Here is a 19,523-nt window from a genome sequence, read left to right as displayed (position 1 = left end):
TTTTATTCGCCCCTCCTAATATCTCCTTCAGCTACTTTAAAGGCACTATGTAAATGCAAATCATTTTTGTAATCGGGAATTATTGTAACTACTGGTAATACTGATTTTAATGCTTATCAACTAGGCCAGAACTAGTGGACCCTCACCTCCCTGATGGATTGAAAAAAGGGAAAAGCACTGATGGTAAGGATCTGGATATCTTTGTACAAACATGACTTCCAGGGCTACAGGGAAGTTGTTACTTAATTTTCATAAATGCTTATAGCAAAGAAGTGAGGAATTTATATCCCATTTTACACGATGACATTAAGAGCAATTTATAATCATCTCTACAATAGCAAAATACTGTGGATGCTGGAAATCTGAAATAACAACAGAAAATGCTGGAAACACTCAGCAGGCCAGGCAGCATCCGTGGAGAGAAACAGTCAACGTTTCAGGTCTGGGACCATTCATCAGAACTGGAAAAAGCTGGAGATGTAACAGATAATAAGCAGGTGGGGGGGAGAAAGGAGTTGAAGGAATATACTGTGCTTATGTAAGAGGCAGGAAAGATAAAATGTTAACCCCTGCCCCCATTTTTCATGCTGTATGATTTTGACATTCCCATTTGCAACATTTTCTCTTTCCTGCCTCTTACATAAGCACAGTATGTTCTTTCAATTCCTCCCTCCCCCCCCCCCCCCCCCCCCAACCCTGTCTCTGCACTTGCTTAATATCTGTTACATCTCCAGCCTTTTCCAGTTCTGATGAAGGGTCCCAGACCTGAAACGTTAACTCTTTCTCTCTCCATGGATGCTGCCTGGCCTGTTGAGTGTTTCCAGCGTTTTCTGTTGCTATTTTATAATCATCTCTGCTCGGTATAGAATTTTTGTTAATACAAATCTACACTAGATTCTTTTTCTCATCCTATTCATTGTTGGCCACTAGTTTTTTTTTCTGCCATTGCTATAGCAAACTAGTAGTATTGGAGTTAATCCATATTATAATGAAAAGAGTCAATTTTACAAGGCAGGGTGTGGTATTGTCATACGTTCAGAGAGAACTCTAACTGAAAAATTGTTTTGTACTGTAATATATTTCCTTACGTTCTGAAGTGTTGCATTAATTTAAAATTTTAAAGGCATTTTATGTGCTTGAAATTGGAATTAGACTGTCCAACTTAATTCACTTAGGAACCCCGGCCACCAACAGAGGGAGGAGACGTACAATCCGTCCAGCTGAGCCGCATTTGACCCGAACTGTCAAAGGTGAAGGGATCATATTCCGAACATATTACATTATCTAATCTGTACTTTAATTAGTTGCATGTGGAATTTTTGTTTTTGGGATTAGACCATTTGTAATTTGTGCTCAAGGTGCATTCCTAATGGGTTTTTTTAAAATTCACCCTCTTAATTCTTTACCACACACAAACTGTTGTAATTCACTAAATATATACTGAGGTAATTATGAGATGTACAGCATTTAGAGCTAAAAGGAAACACTAATACTGGGGAATATATATGTTAAAATATCGCTCCTGAAATATTTAATTTCCCATAATAATTGATTTTCTAATGTGCCTGTTTCTGTCGTTTGTTAGACTCCAGCAGTTCTGCACCAGAGAAGACTCCACAAGTATTGCCGACTCCACAAGTATTGACGACTCCAAGCAGCCCAGAGATAGAAGTTATCATAGAAGGTATTTTTCTGTTTGTACAGCGTGGAACTTTTATTCCTTCTGGCTTTATGGATTGAAAGGATTTTCCGGCTTTGGCCTTCAAGTGCGGTAGAAAATACAACTCTATCTTAATTTTTTTTTTTATTTGGAAGAGTTTTAAGGATGTTGCCTTCATATGGCTGTTGCTCTAATTTCTCCCCCCCACCCCCTCCTCCCAACGTTGGGATCACCATCTTTGCTCCCTTTCCAAAGCTGGCTACTGAGAGAGATGATTTTTCAGTATTCAGCCAATGTGACCAGCATTCACAGATGCTTGCTACATTTAATGAAATGATAGCAGATGCTAGGAGCTTGGGCTTAGAACTGAAATATGCACCCAGTCATGAAAGGAAGAAAGACTTGCATTTATACAGCGCCTTTCACGACCGGACAACCCAAAACACTTTACAGCCAATGAAGTGCTATTTTTTTGAGGTGTCATCACTGTTGTAGGAAACGCGGCAGCCAATTTGCTCACAGCAAGCTCCCACAAACAGCAATGTGATAATGACCAGATACTCTGTTTTGGTACAAAAGCAAAATACTGCAGATGCTGGAAATCTGAAATAAAAACAGAAAATGCTGGAAATACTCAGCAGGTCAGGCAGCATCTGTGGAGAGAGAAACAGAGTTAACGTTTCAGGTCGATGACCCTTCGTTAGAACTGGCTACTCTGTTTTGGTATGTTGATTGAGGGATAAATATTGGCCAGGACACCAGGGATAACTCCCCGCTCTTCGAAATAGTGCCATGGGATCTTTTACGTCCACCTGAGAGAGCGGACGTTTAATGTCTCATCCGAAAGACAGCACCTCCGACAGTGCAGCACTCGTTCAGCACTGCACTGGAGTGTCAGCCTAGATTTTTGTGCTCGAGTCTCTGGGGTGAGACTTGAACCCACAACCTTCTGACTCAGGCGAGAGCGCTACCAACTGAGCCACTGGAAAGAAGGGAGGTAAAAATGTTGATTTAGAAACCATTCATTTGCATATGGCAGTTGAATTACTTTCAAAGGATGAGAAAGTCACTTACAGTTGCAGGGAGCGAGGACCCAACCTGACACCAGCTTGTTGCATCGGCATCCGGGAAGGGGAGTCAGTCTGACAGTAGGCACGTCATTTCCTTGATTAAGCAGTTAGTGATGAGTAAGCATGTTGCATAGCATTGACATTGGATGTTTAGAACAGAAAAGCGACTGGCACATTGCAAGCTCTCGTGCATAGGTCCTTCCGCCACACTGAAGGCGGATGTTAGTCTAATGAGGGTCTCTGAGACTTGTGATATTTTCTGGAAAGCATTACCTGAAGGGCAGATCTGAGCCCATCGTATATTCAGTGTTTTGGGTTGCAGAAGGGTAAGCAATTGCTGCTTGAATTTCTCCACCACCAACTAGTGCTGCAGCCACCTGATATTGATGTGTGTCTGTGCTGTGAACAGGAGGATTGCCTTTTACTGCAGATTTTCTGCTCACCGTGCTACTCATGATATGATCCTGATGCCTACAATCCATGCTTGTCAGTTGTCCACGGATCAATTAATTAACCTGTCCTCCCTGAGAAGCAGTATAGGGGGGGGTCTCTTTGGGGCAGAGTTGGCTACAAGATGGCATACTTGCTGATGAAAGATTCTACCAGAGTTAAGTGTACGTGACAAACTTGGTAATCCAATACCTGGACAAGGCAAGTTTGCTGTACTTCAGGGCAGTTTTGATTATTGAGTGGCTTATTAATGAGTCCTGGAAGTGTAGACCTGTTATTTTGGGGTGGAATTCTTCAGTCTGTTCCTGATAAGCTTGGAAGCTATTACCCTACTGGCAAACAGCTGGAATCTTACTGGTGGTTTTTGTTGGTATGCTGCAGTGTTTTAGCTGGTTAAGCTGTAGCAGTAGAATTGTGCATACTTGGGGTTTCCAAAAGATATATCTTGCAAATCTGCCTCTAAATTCTTTGGCTTTGGGTAAGTGGTGTGTGTATAAGGATTAGAAACTCTTCAGCTTGCTGAATGGTTTCTGCATGTGTCAGACACCTGGCTGGCCAATGTACAGTCGGCAATCTAGCATTAAAAAAAAAAATGAACAGGTTGCTGATTCACAGTTCAGCTTTAAGAAAGCGACAGACTTGATGTTCTGCAGATTTTTGAAGACCGTTTGTTAGAAAACATGCAAGCTGATGACCATTGCATAGCAACTACACGGACAAAACTGAATTATTCTATGTTTTTATTGACAGCTTCTGATGAAATGCCACCTGTTGGAAATAACACACAAGCAAATGGTTCAAATGTTGCCGCAAATGCTACATTCAAACCAAGAGGCAGGGAATTCTCTTTTGGTAAGAAAAGCAGTTAAGCAGATGGAATGCAATTCACGTACTTTGGAATCATCATGTGGATATATGATAGCAGTTGTAGTTATGGAATATTGCGAACCTTGTTAAAGTTTTGAATAGTGGATTTGGGGTAGTGGAAGGGAACAAAACATAAAAACAATCTGACCGTGAAAGTGATCCTGTGATCTGCCTAGTTGGGCACATCAAAAAAAATTTGGGCAACCAGGTGTGTCAGCTGCACCACTCTGTCCTCACATAACCAAGATCCCACAAAATATTATTTTTTATTTAAAACCCCATCTAGCATGATGGGGAGTATTGAAATTTTGGGGCTTTTTTTGTTGTGCATATCTAAATACATTTCCGTCTTTGTGCTGAAAATATTTGTATAAAAATATTGTATTCTGGAACTCGCATCCTGTGGTTATACTTGATGTATCATAATATTTGGTATAAGACTGTAATTTGAAGTCATTGTCACTGTATCCATTTAAAGAGCTTTAATTAAACTTTACAAGCCTAGTTGCCATCCCAGTGAAAGTTAGATATTGTCTTTTATTGGATTTTGTTTTCAACCCATAAGTTATGACCACCACAGAATTATCTTCCATATATTAGCAAAATATACTTGGTTGAATCCTAACCGCGGGTGCTTCTTGTTGAACTCTTACCAGATGCCACCTTTTCTCCTATGTCCTATGGAAAGTTCTGTGCTAAATATGATGCTGTAGCAACCACAGTGCACCAGTGAACAGAGTTAACTAATTAAAACATGACCCAATGCAAACTCTGACAGACAAGGTACCCTGTACCACCTGTCCTGCTTGCAAACAGTCCTGATCTTGAAGCATGTAACATTAGTATGCCAGCATATCTGACTTTGCCAAACTCCCACTAAGGTACAACTACACCAATAAGTAAACTAGTGTAAAACCTGTGCGAGCAGAAGTCTGTGTAATTACAATTGTAACACAACTAATGTTTATTTTTGCTGCATGGAGAATGTCAAAGTCAACGCCACTGATTAGTGGTTCTCATGGAAAATGGATAAAATCATGGAATTTGATCCACAAAACCAATTCAAAATTGTGAAGTCCCGAGTAATAAAAACTCAATTTCACTTATTCGATAATGATGAACAGTGGCCCTAATTGTAAGTGGGTAGAATTCCCAGAATCCAACATAATAGAATTTGTCTTATTCAGTCGCCATAAATCACAGGCCCTGCTCATATTACATGGCACATCACCGAAATTGGTTGCAAGCAATGTTCCCTCTAATCTTTTATGCTGTTGTGTGGGCCATTCATAATTCCGCACATGCATGGTTTTTGTATTGAAAAGTCGACTGCGCGGTAACCCTGGAGCGCTGCGCAGCTGAGAAGCTAAATTCGTATCTAAACAACAACTTGCATTTATATAGTGCCTTTAACATAGAAAAACGTCTCAAAGCACTTCACAGGAATGTGAACAAACAAAAGTTAACACCTAGCCACATGAGAGATTATGACAGAAGAGATAAGTTTTAAGGCGTGCCTTAAAGGAGGAAAGAGAGACACAGAGGTATAGGGAGGGAATTCCAGAGCTTGGGGCCTAGGCAGCTGAAGGCACGACCACCAATGGTGGAGCAGTTAAAATCAGGGATGTGCAAGAGGGCCTGAATTGGAGGAGCGTAGAGAGGGTTGTAGGGCTGGAGGAGGTTACAGATAGGGAGGGGCAAGGCCATGGAGTGATTTGAAAACAAGGATGAGAATTTTAAACTTGAGGTGTTGCTGGACAGGGAGGCAGTGTAGATCAGCGAGCACAGGGACGATGGGTGAAAGGGACTTGGTGTGAGTTAGGATCCGAGCTTTGATGTTCAGGTTTATGGAGGGTGGGAGGCTAGCCAGGAGAGTGTTGGAATAGTCAAGTCTCGAGGTAACAAAGGCATGGATCAGCAGCAGATGAGCTGAGGCATGGGCGGAGTCGGGCAGTGTTACGGAGGTGGAAATGGGTAGTCTTGGTGATGGAGCAGATACTTGATTGGAAGCTCACCTCGGGGTCAAATACAACACCAAGGCTGCGAATGGCCTGATTCAAACTCAGACAGTTGCCAGGGAGAGGGCTGGAGTCAGTGGATAGGGAACGGAGTTTGTGGCAGGAACCAAAGACAATGGCTTCAGTCTTCCCAATATTTAGTTGGAGGAAATTGCTGCTCATCCAGCACTGGATGTCGGACAAGCAGTGTGACAAATCAGACAGTAGAGGAGGTTGAGAGAAGTGAGGTAAAGCTGGGTGTTGTCAGTGTACATATGGAACCTGACATTGTGTTTTTGGATAATGTCACCAAGAGGCAACTTTTAATATTCAAAAAACATTATATTGTCTGTAAAATACAACTGTAACCTGTTCTATCCCATGTTGTGAACTCTTGTGACTTTACTCCTACATGAATGCAATCAATCCAGTCATTGGACAAGTGTGGCATCAAACCTGTCCCTACTGGATATCGCTTGTTCATAGAATCATAGAATAGTACAGCACAAAAGGAGGCCATTCGGCCCATCGAGTCTGCACCGGCTCTTTCGAAGAGCAATCCAGTTAATCCCACTCCCCTGCTCATTCCCCATATCCATACAATTTTTTCTCCAAGTATTTATCCAATTCCCTTTTGAAAGCTACAGTGCATTCCAAATCCTAACCACTTGTTGCATTAAAAAGGTTTTCCTCATGTCGCCTCTGGTTCTTTTGCCAATCACCTTAAACCTGTGCCCTCTGGTTATCGACCCTTCAGCCATTAGAAACAGTTTCTCTTTATTTACTCTATTTAAACCTTTCATGATTATAAACACCTCTATCAAATCTTTTCTTGGCCTTCTCTGCTCTAAGGATAACAACCCCAGCTTCCCTAGTCTATCCACGTAACTGTAATCCCTCATCCCTGGAACCATCTTGATCTCTTCTAAATACTTTTACATCTCAAAATTTGCCTTGAAAGTCTGTATGAAAAATATAGTGTCACCTGTTCTCTTTTTATTGTACTCAAAATCTTGCAAACCATATGTTTAAGATCATCAAGCTGTATATAATGGGTTCTAACATTCTGTTGTTAAAGGAAAACAAAAACACTTAGAATTTTACTATAAAGGAGCACACATCTCCCATATCTGCCTTTTACAATTGTTTGCTAATTCTTGGAACTGCTCTGAAGAATTTTGCTATCGGTGCATCCTGGAGGGGTTCCAATCACTGGGATGGAGGCATCCCTTTAAACCAACCTGACTGCTGATCTGCACGTGCCTGGGCAAGAAAAGGTAGTACTAGTAGAATACAGAGCAGTACCAAAATCAAAGTTAACATTCCCTAGTTCAAGTGCCGTCGCACAGTGTCCTTGTCGAGTACAAAATACTAAACTTCCATTTTGGTGAGTGGCGTTGCTTCGCGTTGTGTGCAGGCAACGCCGCCTTGATCAGATTAGCTGATTGGAGACTGAGTGTATATAGTATATTGCACATATAACTAGTTTGTAACGATGAGTAATTCTGAAACCAATAATTGCACGTGAAACTCGAGTCATTAATGCATAGTTCAGAATTCTGATGCAACACACTCCAAGCCAACTGTCTGTATAGTGCATTTGATTTACTCTGACATTTACTTTTGTGGAGTTGTTCCACTGTTGCAATTGTATGATGTGTTGCTTTGGTTAATAGTTGCTTGAAAACAACCCACCTGATTCAAATGAGAGACACTCTTGTTACGCCACGTCTTCTCTGAACTTTAAATTAAGAATAGCTCCAGTTTGCCTAAAATTTGCTCCAATGTTTATTTTTCCTATCTCATGTACAAATGTACAAATCTTAGTGCCACAGCTTATTTGCTCCATGTAATTTTGTGTACTGCTGTTTCTAGTTGACTGTTCAACATGTTTCAGATTTTGTGATACAGGAGTAGCGCTAGCTCGGTGTCTTTCAACCTGCTGTTAGTGTATTAACAGTTATGTACCCCCCTCCAAGCCAGCTGTCTGTCCAACTGATGTATTTGAGTTTCATTGTTCAGAGATTTTTTCGTGTGCTGCTGCTTCTAGTTGACTGCTGAGGATTCTTCCTTGAAAGGAAAGGGAAGTCTGGAGGTTCGCCTTCAGTTACTTCCATTAACTCCCCCTCCCCACCCCCCAATTTCCAGCTCCCTGTTCTCAGACCCTTTGTGAAGCATATTGCTATACAAGTGTAAGTTGTTGTTGAGTCCCTTTTGTTTAAAGTACTCCCCTTGTGTTTATATAAAAAAAAAAAATATATATATATAGTTCTAGCTTGTATGTCTTTGTTCTGAAAAACATCAAATTTCTTGCCAAAAATAGAGTAGGCCGCTGTGGTTACAATTATGGGGAACATCCCCATGTGTCCCAAATAGATCCGTTGTTTACTGCATAGGCTGCAACGTCAAGTCAGTTTGGAGCCACTCAACCCTCCATATTGGTTATCAAATAGTATTTCTGAGGGGGGAGGGGAAAGAGCCTCGTCTTGGATTTATTTGATCTAAAATTACACCCTACAGACTTTCTTAATATTTTCCAATTATGTTTTTTAATGTGTGGAAGTGGAATTCTATAAAATTCAATTATCTTTGGTGTATATGTATGTATAGAGGTGTATGTATAAAATCTAATGTATAGTGAGCTTGATAAGAACATAAGAACATAATGTTATTTGTCATCACAGAACAGTGGAATGCCAAAATTACTGAGCTGAAACAGGAGGTGGAGACATTATTCAATGAAAAATGCAGTAAGTGTTTTACTGGAAAGAAACTGTACACTTTTGAAAGCGAATGTATAGCTATCAGTGTTACAGTAGGGTGACCATATGTCCCCGTTTTCCAGGGACAGTCCCCGAATGAGGTACCGTGTCCCCAAAGTGTAACCCCCCCCTGAGCTGTAACTTTGTGGCTCGAAGGTTAAATTAAACAACAACTTTTACAATGGCCAGAGTGACTCACTGCGCATGCGAGACTGGGCGGTCTTTCTGCGCATGTGACGGTTGTTCTTTGAGTTTCCGGCTGGGCTCGTGCTGCTGGATTGTCAGCACTGGGAGCGCGGAGGGGTGAGGGAGAGTCCGCGGGGGGGGGGCCTGGTCAGTCACCAGGAGAGGGGGAGGGCGGCGAGGTCAGGGTCAGGTGTGTCCTCAGTGGCGGGGCGGGGGCGGGGTCAGGTGACTGCGCTTCAATAGTGTGACGTCACATCCGCGGTAATTACATGCACATTTGTTCTGCATTTATAATGTATATATGCAACGGTTACAAAATAGGCTGCTAAAAAAATTTGCCTCGCTACGCCGTGCTGTGCAACCTACATTTTCCATCCTGTGTCTCCCCCGGGTTTGGTTTAGAAAACATAGTACCCCTATGTTACAGTAATATTTCAAGATGATTTAATCTTGGTAAAAATTGTACAACTTCTACTTGATGCATTTCAGTTGCAGATTATTGCAGCTGGAAATATTTTTTGTTAATTGAAATCTGTAATTTTGTGAAATCTGGGCGTGGAATATAATTCTCATTCTGCATTGTGCAGGGTATACTACACTACCAAGCACTACTCAGCATCTGAGAGTGAACCTCTGGTGACCAGGGGCGTAGAGGATCCTTGGCTGTGTATTAGTTAAGGTTCCTTTCTTCCATAGCTATACTGGAGTCCCCTGCAGCTGCACGCTGACATTTAGAAGAATTAGCTGTGTGTTGTGAGCAGCCAGCAGCAGGGAGGATGGTGGTGCTACTTTGGTCCCATTTACTAATTGGCAAGACTAACTGCTCCAAGGGTATGATGCCCCAGTGTTCTGATTTATGCGCTTGCTTCAAGTCTTGCTGCCCTTATGCCTTCCAGCCTTTATGATGGCGAAGCCTGATTGGTCCACTTTTCAAATGCTGGAAAGCAATCAGGTTTTGGGGTTAGATCAAGCATCTCTTGCTCTTGCTTTCTGTTTCAGCTTACAGAAATCCATTTCAATTACTTTTGCCATGTTATTTGGTATGCTCAATGCCAGGGTGATCCAGCACATGAATGTAGTTTTGGCCATTGCAGGTTCCCTTTCTTCCTTTAGTGACAGCATCTCCCCAATTCCAGCCAGGATAGACTGCATGCATTGAGTCCAGCATGTCTCGGCTGAAACCCTATAATCACTTGTGCTGCTCATTTGGCAGTAGTGTATTATGCTGTACAGATATGACAAGTCTTCCACCCAAAAACTGAATCTTGTTCGTTACTCTAGACCATGAATTAAATTGGTTGAAATCTTTGTCTAGATCTGTACACTAGTGTTCTCATCTATATAACCTGGTATCAAATTCACTTGTCTGATGTCACCCGGCAGTGAGCATACGCAACTCTTTGCTGTAGTTATAAGCTCACATGGTTTGGTTGAAGAGCTTTGCTACTATTAATAGGTGACCTCCTTCAAATTTCTTCATTAAAACAACAGACTGCAGTTGATATCCTAGACCTAGATGCATAATCTGGGACCCAGTGAATACAATTTTGCCATCTGTGTCGGGCTTCCCACAGGAGCTCGAAGCCACATGTCTGCAGATGCCCTTTGATAGAAAGGACCTCTTCAGCAAGTTGGCCAAGGAACTGCTGGAGGGCTTCAATTACCAAGGCTCCTAGTGTTTTAGGTATGAAACCCAAAGTTAATGTTCAATGTGAGTCAAATAATCCTGTCTGCAGGCCACAGCAGGGCCAACAGCTATTTTGTAGCTTTAGTCAGTGTTCCTGATAACCCTACCATGGTCCACAACAACCTATATTAATATTGATGGTGCTTATTGAAAACTTCATAGTTGGTCTAATTATTAAGCCTTTTGTTTCTGCTTGCATGTACAGTATTGCTATTTTAGGGTTTATAAGCTTGCTCATTTGTTGCAGGTGAAGCTTTAGGCGTTTCAGAGCCAGTGAGAGTACCTTACGCACTGTTTGAATCACATCCGGATGATTTCTACATTGAAGGTTTGCCTGATGGTGTGCCTTTCAGGAGGCCATCAACCTTTGGAATTCCTAGATTGGAAAAGATTCTCCGAGCAAAATCCAAGATCAAATTTATAATTAAAAAGTAAATCTGCTTTTACTATTATCCAAGATGAATTGAAATGAAGAGTATTTCATAATGTAGATTTTCACATGTGGATCAGTCTGGTGTATTACATTAGAAGAGCAATATTATAATTATGGCAGCCCTGTTTTTATTTTACAATGTAACTCAAAATAATTGGGTTAAAAAGTAAGATATGGCGTTATTTCCTGATATATAATCAGGCCACTGCCACAAAATAGCTTGGTGTTGGAGAGTACTATTGTTGCTCCTCATTTAACAGCTGGAATAATGTTGTGCCAGAGAGCGTGCACTGTGATAATACAGTATCATGGACATTGACACCGCTTGAGTGGTCTGGATTTCTCTTAAGCTCACAGGTGTCAGAATGTGTATGATGATACAACACCTATATGCCTGCACTCTTGATTTGTAGGAAAGAGAAGAACAATTTAACCTGATTAACATACGGTTCAGTAATGCACCTCTGTTGTACTGGTCGTTAGAGTAAGAATGCCATAAGAGTTCAGTGATAACACGCAGGTGCCATTTTGGTCAGGTGATTTTCCTCATTGCTGCTTCTTGTCATTAGCAAAAGTTCCTACTGTTGGTTGTGCCTATAGGAAAAATTCAATCAGCCCATTTTTTTCATAATTTATACTGAGATTTTACTCTTGCTGAAGGCTTTTCTACCGTTTGTGAATGATGTGAAACATATGCCTTTTGTTGTAACATGAAATTTACTGATATCGTGGGGTAGAAACGAAAGGAGATTGATTATCTTCAGAGAGATTTGAACCAGTTATGTAACGGTTTGAGATATAGCAAATGAATTTTATGTGGCGAGCCTAGGATTACAAGTTGGAACAAGTTATACCTACATTGCACAACTCGATGCTGAAGGCAAACAATTCTGGTGTATGGCTTGTAATTTTGATCAGCCTATCTCAAAAGGCTATAGAGTATTAGAAAGAAAGAATTCGGAGAAGTGAGATCAGACTGATTGTAGGTCTTAAGAGACTAAGTTATGAAGAAAAGTTGATTTTTGCTGGAGAAAAGACTGGATATGTATGACATAGGTATTTAAAATAAGCAGACTATCTAACTTGGCCAATGAGTGTGAGACTAGAGGACGCAAGTATAACATTTATAAAGTTAGAGATTAGAATAAAAATGTTTTTCACCTTACAGAATTGTGATCATGTAGAGCAGAAAAGATAGTTTATTTGGGGATAATTGACTACAGGAAACTTTTTTTTATCCGGCACGGATGGGACCGACGTGGTGCCGGTTCATCAAAAATTCCGGATAACCGAACGCTATAGTAAAAGAGACGGAGCTCAGAGCTCCGTATAAAGCAACAAACCCTGTTGCTTAGCAACAGGTTCAAAACAATGGCCACAAGTTGCAAGCGTCTCTGTAGCTTAGCAACAGCTGCAGCCACACCCTTGCACAGCAACAGATGGAGGAAGGCAAGTAATAAAAGTTACCTGAACCTACTCCTGAATTTTGCCAGTTAACCGAGATTTCCGGTTATTTAGGTGCCGGTAAATCAAAAGTTACCTATAGTTTATTTGACTGCTTTAAAATGGAGAGTTGATATCTGAAAAGAGGATTGTAGAGATATTAATAGCATTGTTTGACATTTTTTCTGGGCAGGTAGTAGAAGGAACTTGTCCATGGAGTATAAGATTGGTGGGTGGTGAGGGGAAGGATGATGGAATTACATGGACTCTGGTTGGAGCAGGGTTAATGGCTGATATGATCTTGTCTTGCTCTAGATTTTATGTTCTAGTCTCCACGCCAGATTATGCAACCTCAATGACAACGCATAACAGTTGACAATTCTTAAGACAGATGCTTGGCTGAAACTGTACTATACTATTTTACCGTAAAAGTTAAACTTTTAATTTGTTTTCTCAACAGACCAGATGTTTTTCAGACTGCTTTACAGGAAGCTGCAAAACGCCCCCAGAGTGAGTGCTAAAATATTAGTTAAATTATATATACAGGGTAGTACCACTGGTGGATGGGAGAGGCTCACCACACAGTAATCTAGTTGAGGGGTTCATATGATCACAAGAACAAAGTTTAAGGGGTTTGCTGTTTTCTGTATGAGTACTAACATTGTTGCTTTGATATTAATCCAGCGTTTTTAATAAATGGAATTCTTTTAGCCTCAGCTAGCTGCACCACTGCTGTAGGGTGGTGACAGAAAATGGGATGGCACTCCATGGAATATCAGATTCTTTTGAATGGTGAATTACAAAGGAATTCACCAAACTCTGTTGAAACAGGCATTCAAAGTAACTGTTGTGAAGTTTCAGGACCTGTAATTAAAGCATCCAGAACTGATGCTTGTTGATCAATGACCTCTTTAATAATTTATCACTGCTTAATTTAAAGCTTGCTATTAATAAATGGGGGAAATGACATTAAATGCTTAATTTATGACCTAGTATTACATTAAAAATAATCTGAAGAAATAATTGCACTATACAAACTGGTTTAGTTAACCAATTTACACTTAAATTAAGCTCTTTTAGGTGCATGTTAGTTAAATAAGTACTTTTATTCAGAATGATGATTCTTTTGCCATTAACTTAATGTTAAATATTTTGGTTAGACACTAGATTAAAGCACATCCTACTTAGGTGCATAGATTTTCACCACTCACCTAAGTGCACAAATTCTCATTTCATTGGTGACTTACCTGAGTGGACAAAATACTTACCATCTTTCAACAGGAGGCAATCAGAGTTGATTGCTGCAGATGTGCCCACCTGACATGCTGACCCTGAGCACAAATACGACATCCTTTTTTAAAGAATGAAAATGCTGTGTAAGGCACACTCCTCATTCTGCTTTATGGCTCTCTGCTGTACTGTGCTGAATTGCTTGCTATGGAGAAAGTTGCCTTGATTCGGAGGCAGAAGGTTATGGTTATTTGAAGGCTGAACTAGCTTGCAGTGAAGCACTCTTAAAGATTCAAAAAACAGTGTCCACGGTCTCACTTACTTTAGATTTAAAAAAAGATAAAAGGTCCAAAATTCCAGGGCCTAGGTGAGCTTTTTGTGTAAGATGAACAACGGGCTGAAATTTGGGGAGCGGTCCAGTTCCACCGGGGCGCTACCGCTTTTTTTCATGACACAAAAATTCCAATAGTTATAGGAGCGGAGGCTGCTTGCTTTTTGTGTGTGCATGCATGTCCGTCCTGTGCTGACACCAGGAAAAGGAGGTGGGACTGGTGGGATGTCATCACTCAACAGAAATCCCGCCAGTTTTGGCTGAGTTTGCTTGATGTAGGGGTATTTGCACGTAAGGATAACCTCCTGGGGGAAGTGGGCCAAAATGGATCATTTCTTTTAAGAATAAAGTTGGAAATATTTGGCCACAACAGCCAGCTTTCTCCTCTGCTCTAAAATTCCTGGCGGCTTGCACGGCAGACACCTAAGGAATGCCAGAAGTGGTGTATTCTGCCCCCTTTGTGCGAATGACCCAATCTCAGGGCTGGGACAGACTGGCGGGCAGAAATCCTGGCCTGCCTCACTTCCAGTGATGGAGTAGGGCTTCAGGAATTTCGGGCCCAAGCAGAAGAGTACAAGCTGAGTCATAACCAGGACTGCAAGAGGGAAAAAAGCTGGAATGACTAGACTCAAATTATCTCTGCTCAGGTGGTTCCCTGTAGATGCCCCATCAGAAGCCCAATTTCTACTTCAGAAAGTATAGCAGCTTTCAGGTGGAATTTTCTTTTTGGTCAGCTGCATTCATAAAATGTCCCGAAAGCCTGGCTTCAGTCTCCAAACCCAGCTACTGAGAAATCCATGCGGGTAGAAATTCTGTTCCTATAGGGGCACGCCCCACTCGTCTAAGTCCAGAGACTTTTGCTATATCCTCCATTTTCTTTACATCAGGAAATGTGGGTTCGATCTGTCTGTCCAGGGGAGAAGAGACGGTTTTACTTGTTTCGAGTGTAAACACTACTTCAGAACACAGTGTTGGTTGTGGAGGGGAGAATCTTTGTCCATGGTGTCGAACTGTTTTCTTTTGTCGATCCATGTGTTTTAGCATTTAAGGCCTGTGTTTGTAGGTTTCTTTCCTTTCTCAGAAATTTTTCCCAGTTTCCCCCATTTCCTTATCTCTTTCATTTTTGTCGGCATCTCCCACATCTTTTCACCCTTTTAACTATTTGCACATTCCTTTGTTCTTCAAATTGCTTTTCATTTCCTCACTGATCTTTTCTATTATCCTGCAGTTTTCTATTGAGCAGTTTGCAGGTCATTCAGTCCATTAACTCCCTCTATGATTGGAGGGAGTTTCTCCATTTTTGCTTTTTCTATTGCCCGCCCCCCCCCCCCCCACACACACTAAATCTTGCTAAAACGCTAGCTTATCTTTCAATTTTCAATTCTGACCAAGGGTCTACACCAGACTATCTTCTGTTTACAGATGTTGACTGACCTTCTGTTTACAGATGTTGACTGACCTGTGTATTTGCAGCATTTTCTGGTTTTATTCCAGAGTATAGGTACAAGTCAGCAAGAGCCAAGGCTTTGGGCAGTACTGCTGGCATTTAACCAGCTAATACCATGCGGCTTCATGGAATAAAGCACTAGTAAGCTTCTTGCTGCATGTCTACCAAGTACTACCCAACCTGATTAAATCATTGGATTGCAGGGTTATCTAGAGCTGGATGGGAAGAATCCCAGCCCCAGTTACTGATCTAATTCTCTAGTTACTATTAATAAGCTAGGCTGGCTGGTCAGTCGTCAACCATGCCCTAGAGTAATCTGTAGTATTGCTTTGCTCAGATAGCTGCAAATAGTGTTGTGGAGTACTGTAGATTTGCTTGGCTCGGACATCTTGGTCCCAATCACCCAGTGTGCCATCTTGGAGCCATCACGACTTAAGTCCTCCCCACCTGCCCCATCAATAACTTGATAAAATGTGAGAGTGCATTACCACCATCCTGTTGACCACAAGATAGACAGATGTTATTACCTATTGAACTATGGTTCTGTCACTTGGAGCTGCGGTGTCTCAGCAGCGGCTGCTTGCTTTGCAACCCAATGATGTAGGTCAAATCCTGGATGTGAGTGCGTGTTCTCCAACCCAACTTCCTGCAGCTGTCAGTCCATGTCTGTTTCCTCCAGAACTATACAACAGCAGCCTGTTTTCAGCATTGTAGAAGGGCATACAGGATACAGTGGGCAGCTTGTGATGTACTGGCCACCTTGATATCTTGATGTCAATGTCCCGATGTCCAAATCGAATGCCATGTAGCAGATTTATTCATCACTCACTGCATTATCCAGGTCCATGTGAAGGGTTTTGGCAAAGAGACATGGCTGCTGTAAAGCTGACTTACCACCTCCAGGATGCTCCGTAGTAAGTCAGTGTGAGCTGGAAACTTCCTGCAAATATTTTCCCTGTTTGCCGCATATCCACCTCGTATTTTGATTCTGGATCTTGCAACTGGGTTTGTGAAATTCTTGCGTTGTATGCCTAGGCGTTATGAAGCATAAGTGAGACCTATTTGGACACGTACCTTATATCCCACAAGTTTAGCCTGCATTGGAATGTTAGTCATTGAAGAAGAATGAGAAAGACCAGAGTCCTTCACCCCTTTTCTGCAATTCCGAAGGATAGTATTCTGGCTAAAGATAACCTCCACCAGGTGTCAATTTGAAGCAACAATTGGGACACATGCCCCTTCTGGCTTCCAGTCAGTACCTTCAGCATTAGTGCAAAGCTATAATACTGAACTGGGGATACCTATTACCATATTCCATTAGTTAGCCCATTGTTTAATATAGTGAGAAGAGTGCACTAGAACCCTAGGTAAGTCCACCAACAGCTGCGTATCTATAGAAAAGAGCACCACAATCATTTCAGAAATGCCCCGAGCAGAACAAAAACTCCATGAGACTGTCTCTGAGAATGCCATTAGTGAAGATATTGAATAAAATGGATGAAAGTGGGAATCCTTGCTTTCGTTAGAGAGGTGAGTTTTCCATCTACCATTGCATGGATCTTGGAGCTGGAGTACACGTCTGGGATAAAATGTGATTCGACCACATACTGCCAATGGTGCCAGCTTCTTTGAGGGCTGAGTGAAGCACTAGGTTTAAAGAGTTGCCAAAGCCAATGAAAGCAATGTAAGTGGTTTTCCCGAGTCTTATGGTGATCCGTTCTCTGATAAACCACAACCTCCCTACATATTCCTCGTGAGCTAAATCCAGCCTGTTGTATTCCGAATACTCTTCCGGCTTCAAAAAGACATGCTGCTATAAACTGGAGTCACCTGAATAGTTACGGATATCAGTGCAGTTCTTCAGTAGTTTTTGTCTAACTACAGTAACTGTTTTTGTATAGAAACCACAATTGCTGCAAACCCAGTTAGCATGCCTCAAAACAGACTTCTGTCCCCAGACTCAAAGGTGGCTCCAAAGTGGTTCTTGGTCAGATCTCCCAAGACCATTGCCATTCTTCCCTCTTTCGCCCAGAGTAACTTTCAGGAATTTGGTAGGAATACCTTCAATACCTTCCATTAGCTTGGGATAATGTGGCGTAGAGTCTATTTTGTCTTAGCAAACTGGTTCATTAAGGCTTTTCTATCTGAACAGCACACTCCTGGCGATTTCCAGGGCACGTAGCTCATACCATGGCCTGTTAGGTCAAATGACTATGCAGTATCATGTTCTGTCCAGACCCTGCGGTTGCCTTGAGTTTTGTTGAAGAGTACTGGATTTCCAGTCTTTCCATTAGATGGAATGAGGATTCAAACCACCCCGATGAATGGCTGGCAGTGCTGCTGGAAAGAGAGCAACAACACTGTTGATAAACATTGCCATGACAAGAAAAGTATTTTTGATCTCCCTTTTGGTCATGATGTGCTTTTTGATTGGCAAATATTGGATTTTCTGGAATAGTTGCAGTTGAGTGTAGGATCACTGGGACATAATCAGTACAAATGCAGTTAATTTTGTTTATAAGTCTTCAGTTATGTTTCTTTTTTAAAACAGCAAGGTCGCAAACGTCCTCAGAAGAGAAAACCCAAGAGGTAAAAAAGACAACAACTATTACTACTACTACTGCTACTGCTGCTGCTGCAGGTAAACAGAAGTACCCTCCCTACTCCATCCTGTATATTGAATCTAAAATGCAGTTAGATTGTCTCTTCACTTGCATTAAATACTTATTTTCACCATTGATTATCTTAACATTCATTTATAGTATTGTATTTGCATTTCCAGAATTGTCTAAACAATTTACAATGAATGTTGTCATTAGCACATGCTTCTGAATATAGGCAAGAGGCTAAGGCATGTACCTAAAAGGGTTTTTCAATACAAATCAGTAGTTGATGGTGTCTGGTAAGTGAAACCAGTTGGTTGTAACTAGCTAGGCTGAGTTTCTGCTGGATAACATTTATTTACCAGAAACATGAAATTATAAATTTTACTATGTATATTGCCTGTACGGCAGAAATCTGGGAGAAAGTGTGCAGTCCTGAGAGTATAAGTCTCCCCAAAGTATTTGTGGTGATGATGTGGTATGCTAGCAAAATAATCCATATATTTTGTAGAAAACCCAATAGAACAGGATTTTTAAGTCAGCATTAAGACTTACTAATCCCCTGGAACAGATGGCATATTCTGCTCTAGGGATTTGTTAGTTTAACACTAGGTTTGTGAACACTTAAGAAATTTGCAGAGCACTGGCCAATGTTACTGCCGGCTTCTAAATAGAAAAATCACGCGTGCGTGACATTTTGAATGGGTCGTGCAGCCCCCCCAAGAGATTAAAGGGAACATTGGCACTGGCTAGTTTCATAAAATAATTGTACAGTAGTGAGCTTCCACAGGGCTGGTAAGATGCAAACATAGTGCTTATATTCAAGGGGGTTTCATATTTGAGCCAAGCAACTATAGGCCCACTATTGGATACAATAATAGAAACCGTTCTAAGGTGTAGGCTCAAGGATTACATGTATAACAATTTAATAAATGCCCAGTACAAATTTAGATGGGAAATATCTGCCTGGCAAACATGGTTGACTTTTTTGAGATTACAGATGAAGTAGATAGCAGAACACCCTATGGGATACCTTTTTCAGTGATGGAATGAAATGTGGGGTAGATAGTAGAGGTACATTCAAAATACAGCTTGATGCTATTAGGGTGCCAACTGGATCTCATGGACTTCTTTGTCATTAAGATTGAGACCATCCATTCAGCTGCCTCTGCCGCTTCTCTCTCTTCCCCATGCCCACTGGGCCAAACTTCCTCTACGGTTCCCTCCTGCCCTAGCCCTGACTCGCATCTTCTCTAGTTTATCTCCTGTCTCCCTCATGCCCTCTCTGAGCTTGTCCATGAGACCCACCTTCTGCTCTATCGACTCTATTCCCACTAAATTGCTGACCATCTCATTT

The 19,523-nt window shown here is 41.4% G+C and overlaps 1 protein-coding gene across 11 annotated transcripts in view; it reads left to right on the top strand.

Annotated features, from left to right (window-relative positions):
• Positions 1–19,523, top strand: part of LOC147102099 (general transcription factor II-I-like) — a 209,191-nt gene that overhangs the window by 179,200 nt on the left and 10,468 nt on the right. For all 11 annotated transcript variants that reach the window (XM_085964295.1, XM_085964294.1, XM_085964296.1 and 8 more), the window contains 8 exons: positions 125–183; positions 1,176–1,250; positions 1,586–1,684; positions 3,931–4,032; positions 8,729–8,794; positions 10,927–11,110; positions 13,016–13,065; positions 18,115–18,204. In XM_085964295.1, the coding sequence (XP_085820421.1) occupies positions 125–183; positions 1,176–1,250; positions 1,586–1,684; positions 3,931–4,032; positions 8,729–8,794; positions 10,927–11,110; positions 13,016–13,065; positions 18,115–18,204 (725 nt within the window). The remainder of the gene's footprint in view (positions 1–124; positions 184–1,175; positions 1,251–1,585; positions 1,685–3,930; positions 4,033–8,728; positions 8,795–10,926; positions 11,111–13,015; positions 13,066–18,114; positions 18,205–19,523) is intronic.

This window comes from Somniosus microcephalus, chromosome 22 (assembly GCF_052327205.1).
Source record: "Somniosus microcephalus isolate GS21.2 chromosome 22, FLI_Smic_1.0, whole genome shotgun sequence".
Taxonomy (NCBI): Eukaryota; Metazoa; Chordata; class Chondrichthyes; order Squaliformes; family Somniosidae; genus Somniosus; species Somniosus microcephalus.
This window is presented reverse-complemented; position numbering and strand designations above follow the sequence as displayed.